The sequence below is a fragment of the Medicago sativa genome, chromosome 8, assembly GCF_051527215.1.
Source record: "Medicago sativa cultivar Bolivia chromosome 8, Bolivia_mono, whole genome shotgun sequence".
Classification (NCBI taxonomy): domain Eukaryota; kingdom Viridiplantae; phylum Streptophyta; class Magnoliopsida; order Fabales; family Fabaceae; genus Medicago; species Medicago sativa.
In genome coordinates, this window is record NC_140756.1 from 70,714,250 (window position 1) to 70,738,665 (window position 24,416).

General features: G+C 32.6%; 1 protein-coding gene and 2 non-coding genes across 3 annotated transcripts; 2 read left to right on the top strand and 1 right to left on the bottom strand.

The window, feature by feature from the left end:
• The first annotated feature begins 434 nt into the window (after positions 1–434).
• On the top strand, positions 435–540 carry LOC146901081 (small nucleolar RNA R71). The gene has a single exon (XR_015024425.1). It is a non-coding gene; the product is annotated as a small nucleolar RNA R71 (small nucleolar RNA).
• A 3,315-nt stretch (positions 541–3,855) lies between these two features.
• Positions 3,856–3,942, bottom strand: LOC146901082 (small nucleolar RNA snoR109). Its single transcript, XR_015024435.1, has one exon. It is a non-coding gene; the product is annotated as a small nucleolar RNA snoR109 (small nucleolar RNA).
• A 7,685-nt stretch (positions 3,943–11,627) lies between these two features.
• On the top strand, positions 11,628–22,541 carry LOC146901083 (kinesin-like protein KIN-4A). Its single transcript, XM_085735606.1, has 26 exons — positions 11,628–12,198; positions 13,507–13,653; positions 13,770–13,919; positions 14,130–14,389; positions 14,798–14,985; positions 15,118–15,242; positions 15,484–15,520; positions 16,259–16,350; positions 16,466–16,573; positions 16,660–16,773; positions 16,961–17,054; positions 17,294–17,406; positions 17,943–18,038; positions 18,137–18,250; positions 18,361–18,477; positions 18,592–18,672; positions 19,055–19,126; positions 19,269–19,362; positions 19,443–19,474; positions 19,823–19,920; positions 20,007–20,102; positions 20,214–20,435; positions 20,785–20,947; positions 21,293–21,445; positions 21,526–21,826; positions 22,152–22,541. Exons 1-25 carry the CDS (start codon positions 12,061–12,063, stop codon positions 21,736–21,738), a joined length of 3,117 nt encoding a protein of 1,038 aa, XP_085591732.1. The 5' UTR covers positions 11,628–12,060; the 3' UTR covers positions 21,739–21,826; positions 22,152–22,541.
• Positions 22,542–24,416: the final 1,875 nt, after the last annotated feature.

Consider the following 24,416-nt stretch of genomic DNA (forward strand, 5'->3'; position numbering starts at 1 on the left):
GCTTGTTGATACCTGAGTTGTAGTATTGATTTTGCCTTTGATAACCTCCCATGACATTAGCTTCCTCACTTGATCCTTCTGGAACACATTCACCATTGGGATGTTCTTCACCGCATAAGTCACATTTGATTGCAGCCACCTGTTGTTGCTTATGAGCCAAAGTAAACCCTTGAAACTCCTTAGTTAGAGCCTCTATTTGTTTGTTCATGACTGCTTGGTTAGCTAGGATTGTTGTTTGTTCACTTACCCCAAACACTCCTCTTTCTTTCTTCTTAGCTTCAGCACGATATTCATTGCCCGCCATATTTTCAATTAAGGCTTGAACTTCATGATCAGTCTTGCTCTTAAGACTTCCTCCCGCGGAAGCATCTAAGAACATTCTAGTGTTTGGTGTCACCCCCTCAGTGAAGATTTGGAGGTATTGTTTCTCGGTGAACTCATGATTAGGGCATCTCTTCAGAAGCAAATTGAATCGCTCCCAAGCATCATACAATGATTCACCTTCTCCTTGCTTGAAGTTAGAGATCTCCATCTTCTTTTCCCAATATTTAGACATAGGGAAATATTTCTCCAAGAACTTCAGCTCTAACTCTTCCCATGTTTGGACAGTCCCGTTTGGAATTGTTAGCAACCAATCTTTTGCTCTTCCCGTCAAGGTGAAAGGGAACAGCCTTAGTTTCTTTTGTGCTTCAGTCACGGTGGCTGGTTGCACATAAAACTCGCAAGTTTCAGAAAAGCGGCTCAAGTGTTCATGAGGACTCATAGCTTCAGTCCCATCGAACTGCTTGTCCCTCAAATCGTTGAGGACAGTTGTCTTGATGTCGAAAGCAACGGGGTTAGCTGGTTGAAAAGTGTGGGTCAGTTGACCGCGATGAGTTGCTAACCCGTAGTCCCCTAGCTTTGGTCTTGGTGCAGGTTCTCCCATGATAGCAGATTGAGGAGAAGCAGATGTTTCAGATTCAAGTGAGAGTGGCTCAGGTATTTGTTCTCGAACACCCGGTGGAACAGAATGAGACAACCTTTATAACCGGGCAGCTTTCCGGAGTGCTCTAGCAGTCCTTTCTATTTCCGGATTGAATTCGAGATCTTTGGAGCTCCCTTTACCTCGCATAAACAGCAAATACCTTAGTAGCACTGCACAATACAAAGTAATCAAATGAATACTGAAACAGAAAAATAAAACTAAAAACAGAAAATAAAATTGCAGTAATCCTAAATTATAACGTAATTGCCTTGTTGAAATAAATCAACAGTCCCCGGCAACGGCGCCAAAAACTTGATAGATATCTGGCAAGTGTACCAAAAACTATCGAAGTAGTAATAAATATCGATCCACAAGGACTGTGTTAGTTTCAATTATAACAAGTTACGTTATACGTTAGGATGTGTAAAAAATTATATTTGGTTGCCCTAGGCAGAAAAAGTTTGTTTTAATCAGAGTAGATTAAAGTTAAAAGAGTTTGAAAGAAAATTATGTCGAGATGAATGGTTAAGCCGGTGAATCCACTATTGCTTTATATGAAAAAGTCTACCTCTCTCTACTCTCAATTACTACTCAGTTTTTACGATAAATTAACTAAGTGACTTGATCAATCTCTCGCATCAAAGCCCTTTCCTAAGTTATAACCCTATTAATCTCTTAACGTGATTGAATAACCGCGGAAGCAATATTGGAACGTTAATTCATGTATCATAACCCTCAATTTCCTATCTCTAGGTTCCTAGTGTTGAGTTAAACACAATTACTATTTCAGGATTAAAAGCTAGGGCTAGTAGTCATTCAATTCCTAAGATCAATTCATGTGATTGCAAGAAGCTAGGGCTAGTAGTCATACAAAACAATAATCATGAAAAGCAATAAACACAAGTAATTCTGAATAAAAACTGAATAGCATTGATTATAGAGAGAGTTCAACTACAAAATCATATATTACAAAAGTTTCATCATGGCTTAACCAAACTAAAGGTTTAGCTACTCATAGCTAAACAATCATAAGAAATAACAAGAGAAGACATACATAAATCTAACCAACGGAGTGTTGGTATGAGATTCAGGGCTCGTTCCTTGGTCTCCTGTCGTCCTTGATGCTCAAAATCGTAATAATAATCAGTCCCAAAACCCTTGCTAGCAGCTGGATATTTATAGAAAGAAAATTAGGGTTTCAGAAAAGCCCACCATCGTGCCACGTTACGGGACCATCGTGGCACGATACCTTCATTAATCTGACGTGGCAGCAAGTTCATCAACCCATCGTGGCACGTTGTGTCTTCCTTCGTGCCACGAAATTTCCAGATTGTCACCATGAACTCCACATCGTTCCAACGTGCCACGACCAGTTATCAACGTGGCATGTTCGCTTATACTTGGGCAATATTTTCCTGTTTCTTCTCTTGAGCTCTTGTTCCTGTTTTGGTTTGATTTCACCATGAATTCATTGCAGTTGACTCTCTAAATGCTATAATAAAGACCTAAATATGACTAAATAACTAATGTTGATGCACTGTCATCACCATCCTTAATTGTAAGTTTTTTTTTACCCATCTCTTTCACATTTTCAACTACATTAATTATTTATTTATATCACCATATCTATAATTATGCTAGATTTTTTTTCCAACATATAATAAATACTTTGTCCTCTAAAAATAGAAAAATACTCTGAAAAAGTATTGACTAATTCTTTCTCATGAAGGAAAACTTGTAAAATGAGTATCAATTGTTAACAAATTTAATACTACAATCGACTTAGTTTTGTAATTTACTCAAATGATTATATATTTAAAGACGAATGTATTACATAACAAGTATTGTCCGTTCTAAGCTCACCCGGATGACAAAGTTGCCATGGGACATATATAAAACTAAAACTTGAAAGTAATTTTTCTTTATTATTTTTTTCCTACAACAAAAACAATTTAATTTTTAAATTGAATGAATGTGGTCAATTAGTTAAGTCACTTACATTTTAAAATTCTAACAAATTTCTGTTTCACCACCTAAAAAATGTTTTGAATTTTAACCTTTTTTTTTTTGACAAAATGTTTTGTTTTGAATTTTAACATAATATATATATATATATATATATATATATATATATATTAAATAAATGGTCTCTATAAATATTTAAATTTGTTTTTAGGAACCAATTTTTTTTTACAGTAACTAAAAATATTGATGGCAAATTTTATAAGAACTAAATGTGTTGGTGGAAAATTTTACGAGGACTAAAAAATGCAATTATATTTTAAAGAAACTAAAAAAACAAAATTTTAAATATTTATAAAGACAATTTACTTAATTAATCTTATATATAACCAAATCTAATATAGCGTCCCTGTCCACAAGTGGGGTCTCATTGAGAAATGAGAATGAAGAATCTAGTGAGAATGAGTCAGGTAGAGAAAGAGAAATATTGTGAGGTTAACATCTAATAAGCTGCTAGGAGTAACATTTAGTTAATACTTGATATTATAGGCGTAGAGATGTTGATATTCACTGGATTTAAATTTGGGATTCTATTCTTTTTTGTGAATCTAACTATTAAGCTATTTAAATAAGAAGAAAAGACAACTAATAGATTAATTTAAAATAAAAATTCTAAGATAAATTTGTTTCAAATGAAAACTATAGATAAATTCATTTTAAATTGAGTTAAATATGTTTTTTAGTATATGAAATATCATTATTAATAATTAGTAATTATTAAATTTGTTTGCAAGTCTTTAAAAGAAAAACACACTTTGTTATTAGGTTTTAATTTATAAGCGACTAAAATTAAAATAGAGTATGTGCTTGTTTGGGTTGACATATTTTTGAGTTTATACTTTTTTTTTAATTGAAATAAAACTTAGAAAAAATGTGAGAAACTCGGTAAGCAGATTTATCGACAGAGTCACAATAACCGGCCAGTAAGCTTCTTCAATTTAATATAGCTACAGCTGCAATGGCACATTCAAGATTAAGGGTATTGGTTTTTTGTTACCACCTTTCTTGAGTTTATACAAAACAACATACGTAAATAAATAAGTTTTTATATATTTTTTATAACTTTGTCAAGGTAGTTTATAAAAAAAAACTTATAAAAATACAATTTTTGTTAGTGAGAATTTATGAACTAACATAAAAGCTTATTTATTTTCATTTGCTATTTTTTATAAACTTAAAAAATAAGGCAAATCAAACGGGCTTTATGTATATCTTTATTAAAATTTAGAGATATAAAATTAATAATATGTAAACAAAGACTATAACAAAAAATATATAAAACTATTGAGAAAATTACACTAATTTCCTTTAAGGTTTCTTTAAATGACACTCACACGGTGAGTTACACCCCCTCTAGTTTGAAAAAAACACACTCACCTCCCCTCTTTTTTAACGGAGTTAGACTATCTACAATGGGGGTTCTTCCCTATTTAGCATCATACTGATGTTAAATATAAACTCCCATTGTGACATCAATTAATTTAGTGCATACACAAATGATTGCTTTTATAGACACCCTTTCTCTCTTGTACATATGGGTCCCGCATACACAATTAATTGTAATTTTTTTTATATTTTCAATTGTTATATTATTTTAATATTAAAAAAATTAAATAATACTTACAAGTGTTATATTTAATCAATCAACGTTGAATTTTCAATGAAAAACAATTTTTTACTACAACAAATAATTTAACAATTAGAAAGTTAAAAAAGAAATCAAACATATCTATTTTATCACCATTTCATATTTTTTTAAAGTTTTATTTATTTTTTTAATTATTAATAAAATTAGCAAAATAATTCACTTTTTATAATTCATAATTAACTGAATTCAATATTTTGAAATTATATAATTATAAAAGAATAGATAAATTATTGTTAAAATTTAATAATATATAATTATTACTACGACTTATTAATAATTTATTTTGGATACTTGATTTGATAGATTATAAACAAGTGCTGTGTGTAATTGGAACTCGTTTAAACACTCAAATAGGGTGTTACATTGTTGATGATCGTCTTAGGTCTTTCTTAAGTGTTAATTTAAATAAAAAAATCACAGTCCACTAACTCCTTTTTTTTTCTTTTTTGGTAGTGGCAGTAGTTTGAACGCTAGACCTTGCATATCCAACTAACTGACCTAAGCTCACGAGGACAACTCCTTTTTTTTTTTCTTTCTGGAAAATAAAGAATGGGAGAACAAATGCAGCATCTGACTAATACCAATACGGCAACACTCCATTTCAATTTTTTTTTTCGGAAACAATTGATTATTGTGTGGTTTTCATTGATAGTTCATAGCTGTATATTGTACTCAATTCGTTACAATATTTATTAGCAATCTGCACAAGGAATGAATTTGCTATTGCTGGTGGTCCATATAGATTTACAACTATTGTATTTACCACACATATGCCACCACGACTGAATCATGAGAACCCTGTTCAGCTCCATTGAGTAGGAGTTATTGCTGGATTTGATAAAATTATTGGGAGAGAGATAGACACACACTGATCACAATAGAGAATGTGTTTGCAAAAAATAAAAATCACGAAACATTATAAAAATTTTGGTCAGCTAGGGTCTCAAATGAATAGAATGCGCTCCTCTTAATTTGCTATGTTAACAGCAAAGAAACGACTTTTTTTTTTTTTTTAAGGAAGCAAAGAAACGACGTTTTTTTTTAGGGGAAGTAGCTTATAGCTTTTAATTAATAATCAAAGTCGCAATATAAAGAGGTGCAACATTACAAAGAAATGACGTTAACAAGCCAATTAACCAGGTTACTGTATATTAAAAAACTAGAAGGGGTGTGTGTCATTTAGTTTGGAAAAGATGGGAGGTAAAGACTTTGGAGGAATGAGATTAGAAAAAGAATAAAAAACTCCTTCAATTTTTTTGAAAGAATTATAATTTTTTAGTGAATGATGAAAAATACTTATACAGTTAAAACTCTATAAATTAATAATGTCAGGACCGGAGAAATTTATTAATTTAGAGAGTTATTAATTTATCGATAAATTAATAATTATTAATTTAAAAAGTTTTTAAGTATACTGTACATATCAAACAAAAAGGCAAATTAGTCTTTGTCTCTTAGAATTACGTTGCAGCGAACCTTGGGACTCAACGTAAATTAGTAACTACTGTGTTCATATGCATTGGAAATCAATAATGACTTTTGAAGTACAGTAAATGTAAACAAGAGGAACAAATGTGTTCAATGTATTCTTAATATTTTTTTTTTCAGTTTCTATGAATTATTAATTTATGATTTTCTTGGGACCGAAAATTATAAAGGGATCTCCCAAAAAATTATTATCTTATTATTTTATCGAGTTTTTCAATTTTTTACATTGGCCCAAGTCGGGACCGGGCAAATTTATTATTTTAGAGAGTTTATTAATTTACCGAGTATTAATTCAAAGAGTTTCTAGTGTAATTAATATACTTTTACTTATAAAATACTTATAATTAATATACTTTTAGGAAAATTTACTCAAATGTTCCAAAGCTCTCCAAAACTCTCTTCCAATACAATATTTTAGTTATCCCAAATTATGAAGATTTTGTATTATAAAGAAAACTAAGTCTCTCAAAGCTCTCCCCTCCATTCTTGCCACTTCTCTATTCCTTTATTTTCCAAACTCTCCTCTCTCCTTCCCTCCAAACTCCCCAAGAGAGCCTTAAAGAAACCCAAAGGAGATGAATGTAATTTTCCCAAAACCATTTAATCCGTATTTTTAATAATTTTTAATTATAATACATTTTTTAGATGAATTTCTACACATTGACATTGTAAAATTATTTTATACATACATTTAATGATGTCTTGTCACGTTAATTGATGAATATGATTATTCATATGTTATTTTTTTGTTGGTGAGCACAACTCATGTGTTTTCAATCATTGGATGCATGTGTAAAATAATTTTACACCGTTATTCCATACTAAATAAATTCTACTCCCTCTGTTTCAAAATGAGTGTCGTTTTAGGTGTTTACACACATATTAAGAAATGCAATGATTAAAAGAAAGAGAATGATTATTTTACCAAATTATCCTTATTAACTATTGGTTAGTTTTAAAAGTAATACTTTGGAAGTAGTGTACTGAGTATTAATCGGAGGGTACAATTGAAAAGAAAAAGTTATTATTGCATTGGAAACTGAAAGTGACATTCATTTTGAAACAAATTTTTTTGGCTAAAGCGACACTCATTTTGAAACGGAGGGAGTATCTTTTTTTATGAAATAAACTATGACATTTCACTTTTTTTTAATAGATTCGCTTTTAAGTTTGCATGTTAATATCCCTTGTTTTTTTTTTTTTTTTGCATGTTATATTGTGCTTCACCTAAACTATTTATTTAATATTATTGGCTCTTTCAAACTATTTTCACCGACTCTTATTGACCAAGGAAGCTAATTGCTTTGCTTGACTTATATTTTACAAGATTGAAATCCAAGCAATACTTAAATGAAAATTGATAGCAACGATTTATATTTTTTAATACACTCCTTTCATTGATTAAAACTCATGCCCACTTTGTTAAATTTCAGCATAATTAATCAAAGGTAGTGTATTTGAATCCAACTATAGTAATACAACCATGTTAAATTTTTTGAGAAAGAGTTTTGTCATTCATTGTAATCTTATCCGACTTAAAAGATTAATAACTACAGTTGCGCGCAGAGTAATCCAATTTACACATAAGTTAGTGAGTCACGTTTAAATCTCAACAAATACTCTCTCGGTCTCGTTATAAGTGTTTCTTTGCAATAACTCTCTCTCTAAATGTTTCTTTGCAATATTTTTCAATGTCTCAAGTTATTTATCTCTTTAGAATATTAATGCACAATTTATTAATCATTTTATTATTAATTTGGTAAACAAAACTTATTTTATAAAAAAACTCATTTATCATTAACTTTTTTTTTGAGAGACATTTTATCATTAACTTATATCTGAAGGTTTGTTTGTATCACAAATTGGAGGTACATTACAAAAATAAAAAATGGAGGTTTGTTTCACCTAATTTTCTTCCTAACTTAGGATCCCTCTCGCGTATAAAAAGTTAAATCTTCATCATGAACAAATAGAAAAAGAATTGGTAAACAATCCAACTGCAAGTACAAGTCCCAAAAAAGAATAAAAAAAGGCTAGCCAATAAATACCAACTTAGACATTATTTTTCATCAACATATTTTATTTTTATTAATCATGTTTCTATAAAGGACATTTATAAAAATTTCCCCCTCTCTCTCCTCCTTATCAAACCTTAGTCATCGTCATTTTTCTTCATCTTTGATTTACTCAAGAGGGGTACTTTAGGGTTAATTTGACCTGAAATCATTCCTCCAAATTACTTTTTCTTTTTCTCTTTTTGTTAAATAGGTGATTTCCATTTTTAGTTTTCTTTCGTATGATTTTGTCGTTGTTTGTGTTGATTTACCGTCTTTTGTGCAGTGTATTTTTGAGTTCTCATCTTAGTACTGTGTTTATTTGATTCATGTTGAAAGAATAACTTTGATCGAGTGTAGAACAAATCAATGACTTTCGCGTCATTAGTGTTGCAGATCCGGAGGCACAGATAATCCAAAGATTTGAATATAGTCATATTTGTAAGCATACACGTTATTAACATGGATGTAGTGAGTTTGTTTGCAGATTCATCCTTTATGTTTTTAATGGTTTTAAATTTATATTGTATCGATGTACTCTATAAACTTGAATGAATGAGCATCGTTTATTTTTATAAAAATAAAGGATATTTTGTTAAAGTTATATTTATTATTATAAAATGAATTAAATGAGATTATAGGAGTACATCTATATCGGTTTCTTTTTGGTCAAGTATTTATAAACTATACTAGAAGCTTGAAATTAAGAAGGGGACCATAGGCAGGAGGGTTACATATATAAACTTTGGAAAGTCTGTATGTATTTTGATGAACATGTGAGTGAGGGCCCAAAAGCTGGTTCTTGCCTTTATACTACGTTTGTTTGTGGTTGCTATCCCTTTCAACTTTCATGCCTTAACTTTTTAGGGTCATCTATCTTAATTTCTGCACAAAGCTGCATCTTGACTCTGCTTCATGGGACTCCACAGCTGGTCCTCGATCAGAAAGCAAAGATACCACTTTCCATTTCATTGGCATCTTTTCTTCCACATACTGCTCTCATTTACTGCATGGTTAGATTAAGTGTTTATATTCCATCCGTCCCAGAATATCTGATCAATTTCTTAAAAAAAAGTGTCCTAAAATAATTGAGCCATTTTAATTTTCAATACAACTTTCATCATTTCCAATACAATATAACTCTAATTAATACTACTTTCATCATTCTCAATTCAATATATTTCACTTTCCCCTTTATTTATACATTTTCTTAATCTGTGTGAAAAACCAAACTGGCTCAGATATACCGGGACGGAGGGAGTAGTATTTTGTGCAAAAATTACCCAATAGAATTACATGTCACCGTAATTTGTCAAAGAGCATTGCTATTTGTAGCGAACATGACTATCACCAACGTTTCACAAATATCATTTCTCTTTGTCAAATTCACAACCAATCTAAACAAACACTCAGAGGATCCACATTTTGGATACTCTCTCATCAACCCCACATATCAGTTTTTTTTTATTAAATAATCCCCTGCTCATAATTTTATATTGTTAAATTTAAGTAAAAATTATTTATTTCATTATGATTTTATGAACGAGACTTGCGAAAAGTCAAGAGAGATATATGATTTATACAATCACCATACTTTGAAGGCCCCTCAAATTTTTACTATTCCATAATAAGGGTGTATATTTAATTGAGTCTTTGCTAACTTGGGCACAAGATAAGAAACTAAATGTAGAAATTTAATATTGAAAATTGTGCATTTATAATCTTAAAAAGTTTAAAAACTTATCTTTTCAATGCAACATTTATTTTTTTTAATTCTATTTTTAGGTCCTTATCTTATACCCATAGGGTACAAGTTAGCATTTTCCTATTTAATTTAGTGTTAAATAGGTGAAACACTCACCATTATGAATGCTCTTATTACTCCCTCTGTTTCAAAATGAGTGTCGCTTTAGCCAAAAAAATTGTTTCAAAATGAATGTCACTTTCAGTTTCCAATGCAATAATAACTTTTTCTTTTCAATTGTACCCTCCAATTAATACTCTGCACACTACTTCCAAAGTATTACTTTTAAAACTAACCAATAGTTAATAAGGATAATTTGGTAAAATAACCATTCTCTTTCTTTTAATCATTGCATTTCTTAATATATGTGTAAACACCTAAAACGACACTCATTTTAAAACGGAGGGAGTATATTAATATTAACAGGTGTTATCTTTTTTTTTTTTGAGAAAGTAATATCCATTTTTAAAGTGTTTATACGTGGGAAAAAATTCCTAAAAGAATAAGCGAAAATAAAAAATTACCAACTTTAGTTGAGTCCTAAAAGAATAGTTCCTAAAAAAAAATCTTATAAAATTTGACTTGAGTCTTTATCAACTTGACCAAGATATTTTTTTTTTTTTTTGAGGGAAACTTGACTAACATATGTTAGCTAACAAGGGAAGAACTTTTATTTTTCATCCGAAAACTAATTTTGTATAATGAGTTAGATCTACCAAATATTATGATAAACTCTCCAACAATAGAAAAACTAATAAAATAAGAAGAAGATCTATTGAGAAAATCAAAAGCTGAAACAGGATCTACTTAAAAATGGAGCTAAAGGAAGAGATGTGAAGGACTGTCCCCAATAACTGCAGGTAGAGAAGAGCTGTCGCGGACCAAGGTCATATATCGATCAATATGGCGACAATACTTTCTATCATAGTTGACAAAATATTTGTCTAAGTTGTTTTGTGAAAAGAAATTTATTGTCTAAGTTTCTCGAAAGAAAAAAAAAAATCATCGTCTAAGTTGTTGTAAAAATAGAAAGAATTTATTGTATGCAAAAGGAAATGTAAAAATTGTACACATGGATTTTTTTACGGGCTGTGCTAAAATATTTTCTCAATGTTGCATTCACTATTTTTTAACACAATATTTTTGAACTTTTAAGTTGTATTCACTATTTTTCCTACACAAAAAATATTTTTATTTTGTGAATATTGCAAGAGAACTCTTCAACATTTTTTTTTTAGATAGACGAAATGAAAAAAACAGTTATAAATTCATAAATAGAGGTATTAGAGTTTAAACCCCAATCAAAACGTATGACCTAATAATTTTAACATTTTTTCTCTTGAACTAAGATCCCGTGGACTTCAACGGTGTTTTTAATAAATAACAAAATACTAATAAACTGTCCCTTTGCATTTCGAGGTGGTGCTTTTTTATTTTTGTCATAAAAGAAAGACAAAAACAATAAAGTAAATTAGTAAAAAAAATAAATGGAGGGAAAAGAGATTGACAGAGAAGGAAGGTAAGAAACAATATAGAAGTGAAGACAGTTGTACATTGGGACTTGCCACGCACGAGGAGTAGAAAATGAATTCACCCAATTAATAAAACAAGAGCCATAAATAATCAAAATAAAAAAATAAAATACAATTCTTATGGAGCTAGCTATCTGTATGGTATATGTATGAAAAAACAAAAAACAGAGCCAATATATACACAAAGAGAGAGATAGAGATAGCGTGATTCAATAGAATACAAGTAGTGAAGGAGAAGAAAAGAAAAGTGATTAAGATAAATGAATATATAGTTTTTTTTTGTTTGTTGTTAGTTATTTTTCTCTCTTCTTGTTTGTTGCTTAGTGTTTTCTGTTCCGCTACTCTTCTTCAAACCACACTTTCTTTTTTGTTTCTTTCTTTCTTCTTCATTTTCTCTCAACAACCTCCACACTCTCTCTCTCTTGCTGTTAAATCTCTCTCTCTCTCTCTCTCTCTCTCTCTCTCTCTCTCTCTCTCTCTCTCTCTCTTGCTGCTACATCGTTTTCTTTCTTACATTCTAATTCTAACTGTTCGCTCTCAACAACACAAACATTCTTCTGTTTCTGTTTCTTAACAACTTTCTTCTTCCTTCTTCTCTCTAACAACCGATGGAAACATCACCATCATCATCATCATCATCGGAGAATTGTTCAGTCAAAGTTGCTCTTCACATTCGTCCTCTCATTTCTGATGAAAAACAACAAGGTTGCACTCAATGTGTTTCTGTTAACCCTTCTAAACCTCAGGTAACTAATCTTCTTCTTCATCTTCATCTTTTTCTTTAGTTTATTTATTTCTAACTAATTTTTAATTAATTATTGTTAACTTCTTATTACTTATGTTTGTCGTTTAGCTATGACTTCATTAATGAATTGAGTGTTCAGTGTGTTTTTTAGGTGTGGGGGTTGATTTATTATCATTAATTTATTGTCGTTTACCATCAAGTTTATTTCTGCTTGATTCCTTATTACAATGTTAATTTATTTAAATTAATTTACACAGTAAAAAGAAAGGGTCCTGCTAACAGGTGTCCTAAGGACATTGTTTAAAGAAACCTTAAATAGAAATATTTTCTTGAAAACATAAGTCAAACACATGAAAAAGTAATAATCACACATATTTTTATACAAAAGTTACTACTGTTGATTGCTTAAACAATGCTCCAAGTACACTGGTTAGCATTTCCATAAAAAAAAAACTAATACTAATAATAGTAATAATAATGAATTTCTTTTTTTTGTCAAAAAAGAAAATCATGTATTTCTTTTTTAAAAAGGTAATCATGAATTCAATTTCATAGGTCGTGCTTAAAGTGTTGTACTAGTATTAATTAAATTTGTGGACTTGTTCTTACCTTAACTCAGTTGGTAGTATATGCAAAGTCTGAAATTAAAGAAGAAAAAAAAAAGTATTAATACAATTGTTGGTGGAAAGTAGTATCATAGTGACTGGGTTTATTAAAAATTATTTATGACTTATTTTTTGAATATGTTCTTTGTCATGAGTCATGACTCATATGACTCGTGTCAGTGTGTCAGTGTAAGTGACACATTTTCCTCTTTCATGCTGTATCAACGTTCCTTTCACATACCTTCTTCCTGTTTTGTTGTTTTTGTATTTTTGTTATTTTACTCTCAACTGCATAATAATTTAGTTCTAGGAATTTTAAATTTATAGTATATCATAATGTTTTTGGAAAAATTGAGACAAAAGTATTCCTCTCAACCCTAATTGAATTTTGATATTATTCCTAGTTGACCAATCTGAGAAATGTAATGTCTTGGATTTTGATTCGAATGTTTTACTTAGAAAGTACGACTTTTATTTAAACGTATTAGAAATGCGGAGGTGGGTTTTTCTTCCGCCAGGTGATAATCGAAATATTTATGTAATGTCTTGGATCAAAATACTGAGTGCTAGAAGAATGTTAAAATGATTATTGCCATAGATCAATTACATTACTTGTATTTTACGGTGAAAGTTCAGATAGAATCCACCTATTTTGAGAAATGTAAATATGGACTTATATTTTCTGATAATATTTCAATGATCAGGTTCAAATTGGGTCTCATTCCTTTACTTTTGATCATGTTTATGGAAATGGTGGATCTCCTTCATCTGAAATGTTTGAGGAATGTGTTGCTCCATTGGTTGATGGCTTATTCCAAGGGTTCAATGCTACTGTACTTGCTTATGGTCAGGTTAGGTCGATATTTCATGTCATGTACTTGAAGTTAACAAAGATAGTATTTCATTTCATGCGCACATATTTGCAATTCGGTTCAAATTTTTTATTTGAAGCACATATTTGCTGCAGACGGGATCCGGCAAAACATATACCATGGGAACTGCCTACAATGACAATAGTGGGATTGGGTTAATTCCTCAGGTTATGAATGCCTTGTTCAACAAGATTGAAACTCTAAAGCATCAAACAGAATTTCAGTTGCATGTTTCCTTCATTGAGGTATATTGCACACTTCTGTCCAACATGTAAATATGTTTTTGTTTCAAAATTTTGAATCCTAGGATGTTCCATGTGAAATGAATTTTATTTTTAAACTATGTAACAATTGGTTAGCTATGATAGTTACATTGCTTTTCATATCAAAAAAAAGAAAATTTGTCACAAATTATAACTCTTTTCAAGTACTTGATTGTGCATTTGTTTATGAAGATTTTGAAGGAAGAGGTAAGGGATTTGTTGGATATGGTGTCTATGGGCAAATCAGATAACTCTAGTTCTAATGGCCATTCTGGAAAATTAAATATTCCTGGGAAGTCACCGATACAAATTCGTGAATCTTCGAGTGGAGTTATAACACTGGCAGGGTCAACTGAAGTTTCTGTAAGCACATTACAGGAGATGGCTTCTTACTTGGAGCAGGGTTCTCTAAATAGGGCGACAGGAAGTACAAATATGAACAACCAATCCAGGTAAATAACGAGTTCTTAATCTTACCAAATATATAAACATTGAATGAAAAATCATCCTTCATATTGGAAAATTAGATGATGTTTTCTAAATGGAAGTACTTCGATTGGAGGGAAAAATAACTTGGGCCAACCTCATCAAAGAGTGTAGCCTTTTTTTCCTTTTCTCTTTATTGATAATCAATAATTTGGTCGGAGTTCTTTCTATATACCGATTTTTCTTGAAGATACTTTTTGTACTATTTCTTCTTGCTATCCTTGATAGCGGCAATTTTAGCTTTACTGTAAGTTCCATTAGGTTCTAGACTCACGCAACAAATTTGAGTGATGGAAAAGTGTTATTTTTATGGTTTCTGCTAGAATTGATATTTACAATCCAATAATTTGTGGTTCTCCTTTTGCTTGTATCAGTCGGTCACACGCCATCTTCACAATTACATTAGAACAGATGCGCAAACTTCATTCATCTTCTCCCAGCAATGACACTTCGGATGAGGATATGGGTGAAGAATATCTTTCAGCAAAGCTCCATTTGGTAGATCTAGCTGGATCTGAGCGAGCTAAAAGAACTGGTTCAGATGGTGTTCGTTTAAAAGAAGGTTGTCAATACTGATTAACCCGAATACATAGTATACATTTGTTTCAAAATAATTTTCAGCTTCAGTGCTTCGGTTATTGATAATGACAGCGACAATGATTTTGGTGACATTATCTTTTTTTCTTGTCAAAAGGTATACACATTAATAGAGGTCTTCTCGCACTTGGTAATGTCATAAGTGCACTGGGAGATGAGAAAAAGCGAAAGGAGGGCGTTCATGTCCCTTATCGAGATAGCAAACTCACTCGGCTGTTACAGGTTAGAGTAACATTTTGGCTTGATGTCATCAACAAAGCACAATATATTATTCTCTTATTAAAATTCATGTGATCTTTAATTTACTTACTAATCTTGATTCTCCATATATAAGAATCAAGTTTTGATACTCTGACAAGGTGGTAATGGATCTTAGGTATAGATTAGGAACTAAATATTTCTTAGTTTCTTGATGTCAGTCTGCAAGAATCTTTTGATCCAGAGTTACTCGTCCTTGTTGCAGGATTCGCTTGGTGGAAACAGCAGAACTGTCATGATAGGTAACTATTGTCTATTGCTACTGAAAGTTGCTTCGTTGGTACAAATGTTTAAGCGTTTTCGTGTTTACCCTTGAGTTCAATCCACTGAAAATATGAGGTGTTTCTGTTCTTCAGTTCATTTCCTTTCAATTTAAGCCAGCCTATTGGATGGAAAAATAGTTTTTTTTTCCTTCCATTAACGTATGACCCATTGTTAACTAATTTTGTAGGGTTTCTTCATAATATTTTCCACAAATTAAATTAGTTTTGTCATCTTTCTTATATTTTCAGAAAACCCAATAGTTTCCTTGACATTCTGTATACTATATTTTTGGACGTATAACAAGAGCACAGTTAAGAAAAGATTAAATTGTTCACGTGGAAAAATACACTGCGGGAGGCTAAGAGAACTTTTTATTTTTTTACATATATGTTGGTTGAGGAACAGTTTGACAAAATATCAGGTAAGTCCATTAAAAACAAGATGAGATTGAATTGAATATCCTTCATGCAGGTCAAAGCATTTGTTGGGTTTGGACTCTATGATGAAATAGTTTTTTTTTGCTTTCTTCTAGACATAGTTATTATTAAACAATGTACTGCGCGTATCAAAACTAAAATTTACAACATTGTGCTGTGCTTATCAAGACTTAAATAGGCATCGAATTTACAAGATACAGATACATACAATATTGTTTCCTTAGTTAGAACTAAAATTTCTACATGTTTTTCAATCACATTCTGGTTCATCCTTTTCAGCTTGCATTAGCCCTGCTGACATTAATGCTGATGAAACTCTTAATACCCTTAAGTATGCGAATCGTGCACGAAACATTCAAAATAAGCCTGTTGTAAGTTTCCATGATTCTCTGTAGCTTAAAGTTCTTGTCCCATTCTTCACTTTAGAAAGATGAGGAAATTCATCTTGGTCAAATGTTACAATCTAATTTTTAATTAATTTTACAGGCTAATCGAGATCTGATATCAAATGAGATGCAGCAAATGCGCCAGCAATTAAAGTACTTGCAGTCTGAGCTCTGTTCTCGAGGAGGAGGTTCAGTTGATGAAATGCAGGTGTTTACCGTGTTCCTAACTGAAATTTGCATTTTGGATTGTCATTAGATGAATTTAATATATAACATGATGCTCTTCTTGTATAGGTTCTTAAGGAAAGGATTGCTTGGCTTGAGGAAACTAACGAGGAACTCTGTCGAGAACTTCATAAATATCGCAGTAGATGTTCTTTTGTAGAAAGATGTTCTATTGACGAAACAGTATGTGAATAGGAAAAGTCTTCAAATGCTTGTCGGTCTTTTTTTTTTCTTTCTTTTTCCTGTTGTTTAAGCAAAAATCATTGACATAATTAGGTGCATTTAAAAGCACAACATTGATTAAATATGGTTGTGGATATGTTACTACTGCTTCCTCAAAAACCGTATATGTCATTTTTTCTTTTCCTAGGATGGACAGACTTATTTCTTGAAAAATGATGGGCTTGAGAGGCGGTTTCGGAGTTCAGAGTTATCTGACCATCTAATAGCTGCAAGCATGTCAGGTAGACATTTGTGGCCGTGTTTTTGGAGCTGTAGTCAACTTTATAATTTAAGAATTTTGATAAATTGAAATTTGAAACCTAGCGAAAAGCTTCCTTTTTTATGTTTGGTTGTTGTATTACGTGTTCGAGACATTGAATAGTTTCCCATTCTGTTGGTCTGGGTTTTCTGTGAGAAACTCTCATAGTCATGGTTCAGTCTTAAATATTGAGGCAATCTCTCTTTTACCTTCTTTTTTCAGGTGAGGATTCAAGGGAAGCTGATGAAGTAGAAAAAGAGTTGGAGCATACACTCCTGCTAAATACCATGGATAAAGAGATGCACGAGTTAAATAAGCAATTGGAGCAGAAAGAGGTTTCATTTTATGATTTGTTTTAAAATCAAATTTATTAGTGTGATCATAATGTCTTCTAATAACTTTGAAGCTAATTAATATGTACTTCTCATAACTCATTTATGCCACAGACTTCAAAATTGGTGGTAGACATGTGTACTTGTGAAGCAACCTTACCAGCTTCTTTTTATCCGATGAAAATAATCCAGGAAGGGTAAAATGAAGAAAAAAAAAAAAGTGATTTTGGAAATGTGCTAGTTGTTTATTTGATTGATCTATATGCTAAGATCACAAGACCACAGAGAGAATATATCTGTAAATGCAGTGTTGACTTTGTTTCTTATTTTGGTGAAAATAAGTCTATTTTCTGTTATGATAGTAGTAAGAATATATGGAATATGATTCAATTAATTACACATGAATAGAAGGCGAGCGGGCAACAAGTTGTGCCGCTAGGTCTTTTTGGATGGCAAAACCAATCCTCGTAAGCACATATGAAAACAGACAGATGAAATTTTAACAGTGTAGATGAATTTATCCTTATTTTTCCTTGCAGACTGAGATGAAGCTCGTGGGAGTTGATACCGAAGCACTCAGGCTACACTTTGGAAAAAAAATTATGGAACTCGAGGAAGAGAAAAGAAAAGTGCAGGTAAAACTGAACTTATTTTGATTTTAAATAGCTGTTAAGCGTCACACAAAAGGTCTCTATTTTTAGTGTAGTGACGGATTTTGGACTAATAATGGCAGCAAGAAAGAGACCGACTGTTGCATGAAGTAGAGAATCTTGCAGTTAATTCAAATGGTTTGGCACATAAAACGCAAGATGTTCGTGGCCAAAAATTGAAAGCATTGGAAGCACAGGTAAACTTTAAATTACATCGATGCCATTCTCTCAACTCCCATGGTTAACAATTTCGACAAATATTTTTCGCTTCATTTGTATATTTATTTTGTTAAATATTGAAACTCAGATTTTAGACCTCAAGAAGAAACAAGAAAACCAAGTGCAGCTACTAAAGCAAAAGGAGAAGAGTGAAGAAGCTGCCAAAAAACTGCAAGCTGAGATACAGTATATCAAGGCTCAAAAGGTGCGCTAATTAATATTGTTATTACTTATTATTATTATTATTATTATTTATTATTTTTATTTATTTTTTACTTTTAATATACATATCTGAAATTTGTCCTCATATACATTGCAGGTTCAGTTGCAGCATAAAATAAAGCAAGAGGCAGAACAATTTCGACAATGGAAAGCTTCCCGTGAAAAGGAGTTACTTCAGGTGGTTTGCTTAAGATATTCATAAAAATTGTGTTTTCTAGTTTAAAAATTCAGAGGAAATGTAATTTTCCACATTGTACCTTCAGTTTTGAATTTGGATGATTCTGTCTTTCAAAGTCTACATTTTGTCTTTCAAAGCTCTGGAATTTTAGTATTTTCTTATGTATCAATTATTTTCTCTCAGTTTTGTGATTCCTAATCTGTTATTTTATTATAAACATTTTTGTGTGGCTATTGATCTGTAGAAAATTTTGTAGATTTGCAACTACGGTTGTTGTCCTCTAAAAATTAATCAAGTTGTGGTTATGCTTGAAACTTGGCTTTATTTGTGTGCTTGTGTGATACAACTGTTATTTAATCTTGTTGGTCATAATTTAAAACAGTTGAAAAAGGAGGGAAGAAGGAATGAGTATGAAAGACATAAACTTGAGGCTCTAAATCAGCGCCAGAAAATGGTAAGTTAAAGAACTAAAGTTTGTTGTTTTTGGTGCTCATTTTGTTGTGAAGATATACCTACCTATAATGTTCTCTTTTACCTATTATTTTCAGATTAACAGGATTCTATAATAGCCGTTGTCACTGAACTTTTATTTGCAGGTTCTTCATAGAAAGACAGAGGAAGCAACGATGGCTACCAAAAGGCTAAAAGAATTGTTGGAAGCCCGCAAATCTTCTCCGCGTGACCACTCTGGTAGAACTTGAATTTGTATTTGGTAATGTTTTCTCTTTATTAAATACTTGAGTTTACTAACTATTATCTGTCCATTTCAGCTTATTCAAATGGACATCTACAGCCTGGGCAGGTAATGACCTATACTTAGCTTGTGTGTTATGCAATTTGACAACATAAGAGGCAACAAAATATGTTTCAATAAAACAATTTAGCTTGGTATGCGTGCAGTTGCTACCTTTAAACCAACGATAATTGAAACAATGCCATCCTTATGAATCTGTTCAGAATTTGGTATTCTTTCAACGTATTAAATCGGACTGGGAATTTATATGCATTGTAGAAAACCCATGTTGAATTTCCTATCTTACTCATTAAAACTAGGATGATTTAGACCTCCTTACCACACCCTCCGAACTGACTTTTCTCATTTACTATTTCAAATACATCTAAAACCATTTAACCTAACTTGTATGTCCAGATCAATGAAAAATCCCTCCAGAGGTGGCTTGATCAGGAGCTGGAGGTGATGGTACATGTGCATGAAGTTCGTGCTGAATTTGATAAACAAAACCAAGTGTATGTTATTACAATTTTTTCTTGGATTAATCATATTCCAAAACCGTATTTTCTTTTACCATTTATGATTTGAATATTATATTTAGTCATGCTTCGCTGGAAGAAGAATTGGCTTTCCTGAAGCAAGCAGATCAGTTTTCAGATAGGCAGAGTATCCCCACAGGAAACAACCGATATTCAAGGTAGAATTTTTTCATGAATCTGTAGATGCATGGTGTCTTTCTATTGCTGTTTTGGTGTAAATCATTATTTCTTTAACATATTTTTTTTTTATTTTGTTTCCCATTTGTTAGACTGTTATCCATGTCACCAGATGCAAAAGTTGCGAGAATAGCTTCTATTGAGAACATGCTACTAATGTCTTCAGCTGCTTTGAAAGCCATGACTTCCCAACTTACTGAGGCAGAAGAAAGAGAACGTGCATTAAATAGCCGTGGACGTTGGAATCAGTTACGCTCAATGGGAGAAGCAAAGAATGTGCTTCAGTATTTGTTCAATGCTACAGCAGAAGCAAGGTGCTCCCTGCCTTCCAATAATCTGATTAAATTTTTCTAGTTTTTATTTATGTAATTAAATACAGAGTATACAGGGTAGTCAATTTGCAAATATGAACTTTTCTAAGTAATTCAATGAAAAAGTAACTATTTGGTAAGTATGTGGAGGAAATCTAAGCAGTTTGTCGGATGCTGTTTATATTTGATATGATGGTGTCTTTCTTTTGAGATAATTTACGTTTGTCAAATGTGCATTATCTCTTATGTTTTACCTGGATACTTTTTTAGCTAGCTACATTAAATGTAACTTTTTTCAGGGGGGAAATCCAGAGGCTTTTTGTTTCATGGTAATCTGCTTCATCTTTAACAGGTGCCAACTGTGGGAAAAGAATACAGAACTGAAGGACTTAAAAGAGCAACTTAATGAGCTTGTTATACTACTACAACAAAGTGAAGCACAAAGGAAGGAACTTGTCAAAGAGAGAGAAATTGGGGAACAAGCTGTTGTCAGCACATTGAATACACCAGCATCGGTAAGATTTACTCATTTTATCAGCAATTGGCATAAGCTTGTGTAGTAAAATGTTTCAGCTCCTACATTACACAGCTAGTCAGCTACAGATTATCATTTGAACTAGTTTAACAGTCACCACGACCAAAGCATTATCCCGCTAGGTGGTGTTTGCAAAAGTAGTTTGACACAAGATATTAAGTTGTATGTGGGATAATGAACTTCTAATGGAGAGGAAGAGGAAGAAATGACTGTCTTGTAACTTAACTGCACCCAAATCATGTACATAAATTACTTAGATTTTAACATGAATTAGTTATAGTGTTTTGAACTTAATCTTTCATTCATTTTTAATTGAAAATTACAGGAAAGCTCGCGGTCCTTGAAACACCTTGCGGATGAAATGAGTGGTCCATTGTCCCCAATGTCACTTCCTGCACCAAAGCAACTCAAATTCACCCCTGGAGTTGTTAATGGGTCAGTCAGGGAGTCATCTACATTTCTAGATGACGCACGAAAGGTATATTTTTGCTTCATTCTGTTTCTCTGATGATACTCATCTTTTTGTTTTCAATTAAGTAGCAATGATTTTATTTTCAGATGGTACCCATTGGAGATTTGTCAATGAAGAGACTAGCAGCTATAGGACAAGCTGGAAAACTTTGGAGGTGGAAGAGAAGTCATCATCAGTGGCTGCTACAGTTTAAATGGAAGTGGCAAAAGCCCTGGAAACTCTCAGAATTGATCAAACACAGTGATGAGACAATCATGCGGTCAAGACCTCGAGCACAAGCTTTGATTAATGTAATGTGATGACGAGTTCAAATGAAAGGACATTTCTATCTCTGAATGTTGACCACTTTTTTTCAGCATGGCTTGACTAGAGTTCGGGTAATTACAGGTAATCTCTACCGTGTTGTTTGTCATGCCTATTATGTATTGAGTTTACAGTTTCTAACTTTTTATAAATGTTTTTGACTTCTAAGACATCCCAGCTCTACAAATGTGTTTCATAATTATTTTGGTGCCCCAACAGAGAGAATTGCATGAATATATGTGAATAAACCGACTGATTCATAATGTGTGATGTGCACAATTCTCATCATTCCAAATATTCTGAAGTTTCTCATCTGAAAGATACAAAAGAAAGATAAACCAATCACAAGTGAAACTCTGGCTGTACTTTTATAATGAAACTATTCTTACGATTTGTAGTTTCCATGCAGGCATGATGTAAATTGCACGAGTTTCCTGTTATTTGTCAGGGAAATTTTGGCAGTTGAAGAAAGTTGTCTTGGTTTTCGGTAGCTTGTACACACAATAGGCGTATGATCACATTGACAATATCAGAGGAAAGAATTGGTTTTAGAAGGTTAAAAGGGAAAATGCGGCACTCTTGCATATACTAGAATACGACGAAGTTGTTCATTGTTGAGTTCGGTAGTTTTCCTTTTAAACAAATTTTGTAAATTGTGATCGACATAGACTGAGACTGCTGTTGTACAGATGAAGTATTTCCCAAAATAACTTGTGTATTGTGATATTATCTGATTGTCTTCATAATCAGTGTTTCTGTTGAATATATATACATTGACACCCCCAACTGAAACTGGAAACTACTGAGTGGTTGAACTAAAATTTGAAGACAGTAATAAAAATACTCATACTGGTGTTTTCAAAACATGAACACCACAAATCTTGAACCACACAAGATTGTAAATTTCTGTGTTAAATTTTTTCAGCTTTGCAAACTAAGCTTGAGGACATTGTTTTAAATCATTTAATAACTTTATAACCTACAAAAAAAAAATCTAACTTCTTGATCAAAATAATCAAGGTGATTGCTTCATATTGATCTCGATGAGCAATCAACAACAACAACAACCATGCCTTATCCCACCAAGTGGGGTCGGCTACATGGATCAAATGACGCTATAGTGTTCTATCAAAAACCATACTTGGATCCAACTCATTGACCTCTAAATCTTTTCTGATGGTTTCTCTAATGGTTTTCTCAGGTCTTCCTCTACCTCTTTTAACCTGACTCTCCTCCATTTGATCTACTCTTCTTACAACGGCATTTACGGGTCTTCTCTCTACATGTCCAAATCATCTAAGCCTATTTTCTACCAACTTTTCTACTATAGGTGCTACCCCCACTCTCTCTCTAATGGTGTCATTCCTAATCCTATCCTGTCTAGTCTTACCACTCATCCAACGCAACATCCGCATCTCCGCTACGCTTACTTTACTCTCGTGTTGGCTCTTAACCGCCCAACACTCCGTACCAACAACATTGCCGGTCTGATTGCTGTCCGATAGAAATTTCCTTTCAGCTTAAGTGGTACTTTCTTATCGCACAAAACACCTGAGGCTCTTCTCCATTTCAACCACCCAGCTTGAATACGATGATGTACATTAGCTTTTATTTCTCCATCATTTTGTACTATGGACCCAAGATATCTAAACCGCGTAACTTGGGGTATGATATGATCTCCAACTTTCACCTCCAAGGTAGACCCACTTCTCCTTTTGCAGAAGTTACATTCCATATACTCCATCTTGCTTCTACTCAGGCGGAAGCCATACGCTTCTAAGGCTTGCCTCCAAGTCTCTAGCCCCCTGTTTAACTCCTCCCTCGACTCACCAAGCAAGACTACATCATCTGCAAAAAGCATACATCTCGGTGCTAACTCTTGGATGTGTTCCGTCAGTATTCCAAAACTAAAGTAAAAAGATAAGGACTTAGGGTTGACCCTTGGCGTAGTCCTATTGTTATGGGAAAATCTACGGTATCCCCATCTTGCGTCCTCACACTAGTCGAAGCCCCCTCATACATATCATGGATAGCTCTTATATAGGCAATCCTCACCCCTTTCTTCTCCAGGGCTTTCCACAAAATCTCTCTAGGTACTCTATCATACGCCTTCTCCAAATCAATGAAAACTAAGTGTAAGTCTTTTTTATCCGTCCGATATCGCTCCATCACGCGTCGAAGTAAGTAGATCGCTTCCATAGTCGACCTCCCAGGCATAAAACCAAATTGGTTATCCGTAACGTGAGTCTCTTTTCTTAGTCTTCACTCAATTACCCTTTCCCATAACTTCATGGTATGACTCATTAGCTTAATTCCCTTATAATTCGCGCAATGTTGTATATCCCCCTTGTTCTTATAGATTGGAATTAAGGTGCTTCTTCTCCACTCGTCTGACATTTTCTTCGTCCTCATAATCTCGTTGAAAAGTTGTGAGCCACACAATTCCTCTATCGCCAAGACTTTTCCACACTTCGATAGGTATGTTGTCCGGCCCAACTGCCTTGCCATTACTCATCCTTTTCAACGCTTCTTTCACCTCCTGATCTTGACGAGCAATCAAAGTGTGCAAATTATAGAGGGATTTTGGGTATGATGTTTGGATATTTTATGCTAATACTAGTCAAGATAGTAATAAAGATGTTGGCCACCATTACTTGAGTCATAAATGTTTCAT